Raw genomic sequence first — 7,499 nt, forward strand, 5'->3', positions numbered from 1 at the left:
GTACCTCACAGCTGGGGGTGGCGTGAGATCCAGCATGGTGGGGTACCACTGCTCAGAAACCCTCTGTGGAGGCGGGGGGGGGATGAAGAAAGGGTCCATTTCAGAGTTTTTCCTTGCAAAAAAACTTAGGTGCGTACACCTCTTGGAAACCTTTTGCTTGAGCGGTAGCTTTCCCTGCCTCAGGATTTTTGAGATGAAGGGGCTTGTGCAGAGGGAAGCGATCCTGCTTGTATGGAGGGCTTGTATCTTCACAATTTGACTTTGAGCCTGAGGGGCTGAACTTGCAGAAAGGTGATAATTAGACAGGAGAGTCATCCCCATCTCACTTGAAAGGTTGAGTCTTGCTGTGTCCTGTGCCAAGCTGGTATTCCTGGGTCATCACAGACGTGTTTCCTATGGTTTGGTATTTGTTATTATTTGCAGCACATCACCAGTGCCTTACCCAGAGAGCTTCTAATTGAGGCATTGTTTGAGGCGGGGAGTGTTTTAACGTAAGCTTAGCTAACAACAGCTTAACACAGCATCACTTGTAGGGCTTAATTTGTGCCCTGATCTTTGCAAACAGAAAAACCGTTCAGTTTTGGAGGCATCTCTCCCCGCATTGTGGTGTTACCGGAGCCACTTGTGCGAGCTTATTGTTGCCGTAAAAGCTGAGTGAAGTTTGGATTTGCTGGTGCCCACTGAGCCAGATTTGTGAAGCATAAATGAGAAAACCTGCCCTGGCCTCCCTTTCCCATAAAAAGCTGCTCAGGTGGCTTAGTGTGGCAGGCTAATAGGGAGAAGGCGGAGGCGGCTGCTGCACCTGCTAATGCTTTGGCTCAGGCTGGTGGCACAGAGGCTGCCGCGAATTCCCCCTGAGCAGCAAGCTGTTAGTGGCAGTAATGCCTCACTCAGAGGAGCGCTCCTGCTACGACAACAAAGAGCCCTTTGATCCTTTCCATTTGGAAAACTTAAAACGAGAAAGCCAAACTACAATAAGATCAAGTTGGGTCATAAAAAGGAGAGCAGGAGCACCAAAGCACTCCGGAGTGTAATTGTAGAAGCAGCAAATGCTTTGGCACTTAATTCTGCTTTAGTGTCAGTTCAACATGTTTCACGTTTAATACTGGAGAGCTCGTCGCCAAATGCTCTGCACAAACAATCCGGTGCTGCTCCTTGGTAAGCTCAGGGCACTCAGAGAGCCCCTGGCTCCAGTGCAGCCCCTTCAGTTCCACTGCCTTCAGCTGCACACTGGGTGGAATTGGCCCGTGGTGTATGAGGAGTCCCACCCACGAGATAGCCCTTTCCGGAGTGGGAATCTTAGGTGGCTGCTGCTGCTCTGACCCTGCTTGGTAAAGGGACTGGGACCACTCGGGTCCACCGCCTCGTCACTGGGCAGCAGCTCGCTGTGTCCAGGGCCGGTCTCCAGCTGTTAGCTACCCGAGATGCCCTGCTGGAGCCAGTGCTTTGTGCTGCCTGGGCTTTACCAGCACAGCTCTGCTTTCCCTTGTCTCTGCACAGATCTGGGTGATGCCCGAGGGGTTTCTGTGGAAGGTGGTGTTTAGATGAGGCATTTTATAAGATGTTTATCAGAAGTCTGGCTAACAGCTACTGCATCTTCCCACGGCTATTAGGGGTGTGTTTAAACAAAAAATGCTCTGAATTATTTCTATGCAAAGAACTGAGCTGCAAGTTGTTGCCTCTGCGGTGGCATGGCCTCATCACACAGCCAGGCAGCAGCTCCCGGGACCAAATTGGTGATTCAGGGGTGGCTCGTCACAGGTATGAGGAGGTGCCGACTTGAAGAGAGCCCGTGCCTTTCACAGGAGCAGAGTTGTGCCTCTGCAGCGGCTCTCGCCCTGTTCTGAGCAGGGAGCTTGGCTGGAGATATTGCCTGTGGGACAGTGGTGAGCAAAACGTGGGAGCAGCTCATCCCCCAAGCACGTGTGGGATACCCCAGGGCTGCAAAGCCCTGGCACCCACCCTGCTCTGTGGGGCTGATGGGGATGCGGGGCTGGGTGCAGGTCCTCCCCCATCATGTGCCAATGCCATCACACCAGGCCTGGCAGTTTCTGCACAGCTCCAAGGCTTTCGAGAACTCTGTTTTAAAGAATCAGTTCAAAACATAAACCTCCATGTTTTGAAGGGCAAGTGCTCTGCAAGGTGCATCCTGACAGCTAAGTATGTATGAAATGCAGCTTGGCAGCATCTCCTGCTGATGTCAGCAGCAGAGGGTGCAGACCTGTATTGGCAACAAGCATTTGCACTAGGAGCTCCTGGGGAAGGGCAAGCAGGCGGTTGGAGCAGGCACTGATGCTTGGCCGAAGCCATGTCCCTTTTCTCTTCCATCCTCCTCTCTTTGGAGGAGTGAGGGGATGGGTGAGACACCCAATGAGTGTTTTGCTGTTGTTTAAATACGGACATGGTTAGACCTTAAGTGATGGCACCTGGTGAAAACAAGGTGACACTTAAAAATTATTGAAAACCCTTATAAATTGCTTTTCCCCCTAATAGATTACCATGGGTCCAGCTCTCCAAGGTATAGGTAATGTGTGCAAGTGATTTATTCTGTTGGGGATCATAACAGATGCTGTAAAATCATCTTGTAAGTATCTGAAAATCATTTGTCTGATATGTCTTAGCACGTACAGGAATGCTCTGTTTGGGGAAGTGAGGTTCTTATCCTGCTTTATCTCCAGGTACTTGTAGATGTTACTGTAATTTCATGTTATCAAATAATTTAGCTCTTCCTCTTCCAGAACAAAGTTATTTTATCTCATGCACGTTGTTTACTTCAAATTAGCCTTGAGGTTGGCCTGAAGTTGCACCTTGTTATTCCTCCACCTCCTGTCTCCGTCTTAGGTTCTGTTGGCAAATTTGAAGGTATAAGTAAATACTTTTTGTTATTAATAGAATAACTTCCCCCTCCTACACACACGTTTTCTTTTCATTCCAGTCTTCATTTTCCATGAGAAACTGACATTGCAGTACAGGCGGAAATCTCCCAAATTGCATGAAAATGCCTTAATTCTCCTAGCAACAAGGTCAGGGCTCAAATCCAGGACCCAGGCGTGGGGGAAATGGCTCTTCCAATTACCTGCTCCCCCTGTGGTATGGATCCAGTCGGTTCATCAGCACCTGGGTTCGGGTGGATTTGAAACTCAGCCATGGTATTGTTTAAAAATTCTCCATTCACTGGGGAAGGGTTTGTAGTGGGCTGTGCCCTGAGAAACCTGGGGCTGGTTTTATGGCTTCCCATTGAAACCTGGTGGAACCCTGTGGTGTTGACTGATTTCCCCCTTCCCCGCTCATGCGGCTTTGATCAAACCCAGGGCTCAGAGAACAACCCCCCCGGGAACTGGAACCACTGAGCTTTGCCCAGTTCTGCCATTCATTAAAGCATTTGTGAGCTTCCAACTGTAGATGACAAAATTAGGACCTTTGTGCCTTGCCTAGTATGGAGATTGCTGGTCCTATGGCAGGGCTGGCTTTGTCCCCATATAGGGGGCATGTATAGGGAACACGGACCCTGGATTAGCATGTTTGATGCAGAAGTTGCCATGATCTCCCCGCACTCTTAATGGGACCTACCTGTGGTAATGAAACCCTTTAGGCAGGATGGCACATTAATGATTTTAGGGTAAACATCACGTATTGTTGCACTGATTGAATTGAAGCTCTGCTAAAAGTATTAAGCCAGCGAGGGATGGCTGGTCCTGGAGGCTGGTGATGATGAAGCCTTTCCCCTGTTGTTGCCTATGTGACTCCAGCTTGGGTTGTCGTGCCTGATGGTTCCTATCTCGCAGCTCCATTTGTAGCTTGTACGTGGTTATTTGGGGATCAGAGGTGCAGGGAAGCCTAAGCCAGCTCAGCCCGGAAGGCTTCCCTCCTGTCCCGCAATCCCTGCCGTTCCCACTAACTGCACCAAACTCTGCTGTGATTGTGCAGGACTTTTTAGGAAGGCTTCTAGGAAAGAGCAGGCTGACCTGGCCTTGGGGATGGGGTGGTAAGTGTGTGGGGCTGGGCTCCTTGCCCCAGCTGTTGTGCCGAGAAAGCTCCTGAGCAGAGCCACTGCAGCCTGGGCCCGACCGTCTCTGCCGGTGCTGTGCTGGTCATGCTGCTGTGGCTTTCCTGCCCCCAGGGATGGGATGGGTGAAATGGCTAAAGACTGAGAGGGTCTGATACCGTTTAGTTTGCATGGAGAGAGTTTAATAGTAAGCATAGCAGTAGGCGTAGGCCTGCGGTACTGAAAAACTCATTGTTTGACTTCAGTGGGGAATTGGATTGGGCTAATAATATGATGGAAATCCTTCCTTTGGCTTTGCAGAGCATTAGATTAAGTCCTGTATGATGCTCCATACTGTGCTTATCCCTGTCCGGAATCCATAAAACACCCAGAGCTGAGACAACATCCAGGGCTGAAGTGAGCCTGTATCTACTCCCTAATATCTTTTGACACGTAAAACAAAGTGCCAGTGTACACAACGATTCATGATGTTCTAGGTGCAGCACCAGTAACTCAGCAGTTAAAGGACAAAACGTACTTTCTGGCACAAGATTATAGATGAGAAGAATTTCCTCTGTGCCAAACCACTTAAAGATGCTCTTGTGTGATGCTGCAACTCCCTCCGGTGCTGCATGTGCTGTGTGTGCTGTGTGAATTAGAGTCCCGAATCCAGCCTGTGATCCACATGCTGCTGTGTTCAAAGTCCAGTTCTGGGTCTGTTAGTCTGGATCTCCAAGTTGAGCCAACGCTGTGTGGTGGGATAACCCTTGCTGGATGCCAGGTGCCCACCAAGCCGCTCTATCATGCACCTCCTCAGCTGGACAGGGGAGAGAAAATACAATGAAAAGCTTGTGGGATGAGATGAGGACAGGGGGAGATCACTCGCCTATTACCATCACAGGCAAAACAGACTCAACTTGAGGAAATCAGTTTAATTCATTACCAATCAGATCAGAGTAGGGTAATGAGAAATAAAACCAAAATCTTGAAACACCTTCCTACCACCCCTCCCTTCTTCCCAGGCTCAACTGCACTCCTGATTTTCTCTACCTCCTCCCCCCGAGTGGCGCAGGGGGACAGGGAATGGGGGTTGTGGTCAGTCCATCACACACTGTCTCTGCTGCTCCTTCCTCCTCAGGGGGAGGACTCCTCACACTCTTCCTCTGCTCCATCATGGGGTTCTTCCCACAGCAAACAGTCCTCCAGAAACTTCTCCCATGTGAGTCCTTCCCACAGGCTGCAGTTCTTCACAAACTGCTCCAGCGTGGGTCCCCCGTGGGGTCACAAGTCCTGCCAGCAAACCTGCTCCAGTGTGAGCTTCCCATGGGGTCACAGCCTCCTTTGGGCACATCCACCTGCTCTGGCATGGGGTCCTCCCCGGGCTGCAGGTGGGTATCTGCTCCACCGCTCACCTCCATGGCTGCAGGGGCACAGCTGCCTCACCATGGGCTGCACCAGGGGCTGCAGGGGAATCTCTGCTCCGGTGCCTGGAGCACCTCCTCCCCTCCTTCTTCACTGACCTTGCTGTCTGCAGAGTTGTTCCTCTTACATATTCTCACTCTCATTCCTCTCTCCGGCTGCAGTTGTGCAGCAGCTTTTCCCCTTCTTAACTATGTTATCCCAGAGGCACTGCCACCATCGCTGATGGGCTTGGCCTTGGCCAGCAGTAGGTCCGTCTTTGAGCCGGCTGGCATTGGCTCTATGAGACACAGGGGAAGCTTCTAGGAGCTTCTCACAGAAGCCACCCCTGTAGCCCCCGTTACCAAAACCTTGCCACACAAACTGAATACACCCTGCTTGCCAAAATCTTGAACCAGAGAGTGGTTGGGGAGCTAGCAGCCCGTGGCAGTGATGGGGAGGTGGGTTTGCACCAGGCCGCATCGGGCGTTTTGCTGCAGGGTGGCTGGGGAGCAGCACTCATGCTCAGGAACTTCTGACCTCCAGTTCTGCATCTAATCCTGGTTCCTTCTGCAAGGAAGAATGTTGTTTAGGAACATGGTTTCCTAAGGCAAGTACTTGAGCTCTGGGTGGCTGCTTTTAGGCTGTGATTGAAAGGTGGGGAAAGGGGAAGGACCATGTCCTCTCTGCCACCAGAAACAAAACCCTCTTCCAAACAAAAAACAACCCTGAGAGAGCAGAGGTGTAAAATCGGGCACTTGTGTCACCCCCTCTGGTAGTGGAGCTGGGGTGGGTCTCGTGGCTGAAGACAGTGCTGCTGCATAGTCCTCCAGCTGCAGTCTCATCAGGATGCCAGTGGGATGCCAGCCCATCCAGGGAGCTGCTCTGGCTTGGGAACGGCCTTTTCTGCTGCTGATGTCGCTCAGGGATGCAAGTTGGAGCCAAGCCTGGGGTGTGCAATGTGGCTCTGGAATAACCATTTGGATGTAGGGACTGGAGTGGGGTCGGGGACCTTGGCGACTGCGGCACCCCTCCAGCTCATCCCCGGAGCTCCGTGCGCAGTTTATTTGCCAGGTGTCACGCCCAGGATGCTGCAGGGGAGAGCTTTCAAAGCACTGGGAAGGCTTAGACTAAGGCTTGTAATGATTTTAGTGGGATTTGGGTAGTTACGCATGCAAGCCCATAAGGTATTTCGGAAAACATAGCAAAAGTGAGTGGTAGAAGTGGCAATGCTGTTGTTTGGCCCATATGAGATTCTGATTTTTTCTATTTTTTCTGATTAAGTATGATGTTTCCCTGGCACAAGTTCAATTCATCCTCCTTTCCTAATGGAAAAAGCAAAGCTAAATGTCTTGCTTTGCTTGCAATTGAAGGAGCTGGACTGGATGAACTTAACTGTTGTCTTTGAAAAATCTTTCTCTCCTTGGATAGGAATGTTTAAAAAAAATGAAATGATGAAATGATGCTTTCGTGCTTTTTTTTAATTAATTTCTATTTCAGCTGAAGTTTGTTACAGCTCCTATTAACAATGTTTGAACCAAAAACAAGGTCCAGATGTGATGATTTTATTTATGCCAAAATGGGGTTTGGTCATTGAGCTTGCATTTGGATAATGAATTTTTTTACTTTTTTTTCTCCTTTTTCAGCCTGATGGCACCAGCAAGGAGTGTGTCTTCATCGAAAAAGTCCTAGAAAACAACTATACGGCACTGATGTCAGCAAAATATTCAGGCTGGTATGTTGGATTCACCAAAAAAGGGAGGCCACGGAAAGGGCCCAAGACCCGGGAAAACCAGCAAGATGTACATTTTATGAAGAGGTACCCAAAGGGGCAAGTGGAGATACAGAAACCTTTCAAGTACACAACAGTCACCAAGAGGACTAAGAGAATACGACCCACCAACCCCAGTTAAAAATAGACAAAAACAGTGTCACAATAATAAACCACAAAAAAAAAAAACTGCACCAGAGGAATATTTTTACATTAAAAATAAGGAAGAAGCTCTATTTTTGTACATTGTGTTTAAAAAAAAATAAAAATAAAAAAAATTAATAAAAGACTAGATGGCAAACGCTGGGGAAAAGCTGTTAGGGATTTATTGTGACTTGAAAAACA

The 7,499-nt window shown here is 49.4% G+C and overlaps 1 protein-coding gene across 1 annotated transcript in view; it reads left to right on the forward strand.

Annotated features, from left to right (window-relative positions):
- FGF18 (fibroblast growth factor 18) overlaps positions 1–7,296 on the forward strand; it is a 75,190-nt gene extending 67,894 nt beyond the window's left edge. Inside the window, 1 exon segment of the mRNA XM_075715479.1 lies at positions 7,030–7,296. Coding sequence (XP_075571594.1) covers positions 7,030–7,296 — 267 coding nt within the window.
- The last annotated feature ends 203 nt before the right edge of the window (positions 7,297–7,499 follow it).

The sequence above is a fragment of the Pelecanus crispus genome, chromosome 8 (assembly GCF_030463565.1).
Source record: "Pelecanus crispus isolate bPelCri1 chromosome 8, bPelCri1.pri, whole genome shotgun sequence".
Classification (NCBI taxonomy): Eukaryota; Metazoa; Chordata; class Aves; order Pelecaniformes; family Pelecanidae; genus Pelecanus; species Pelecanus crispus.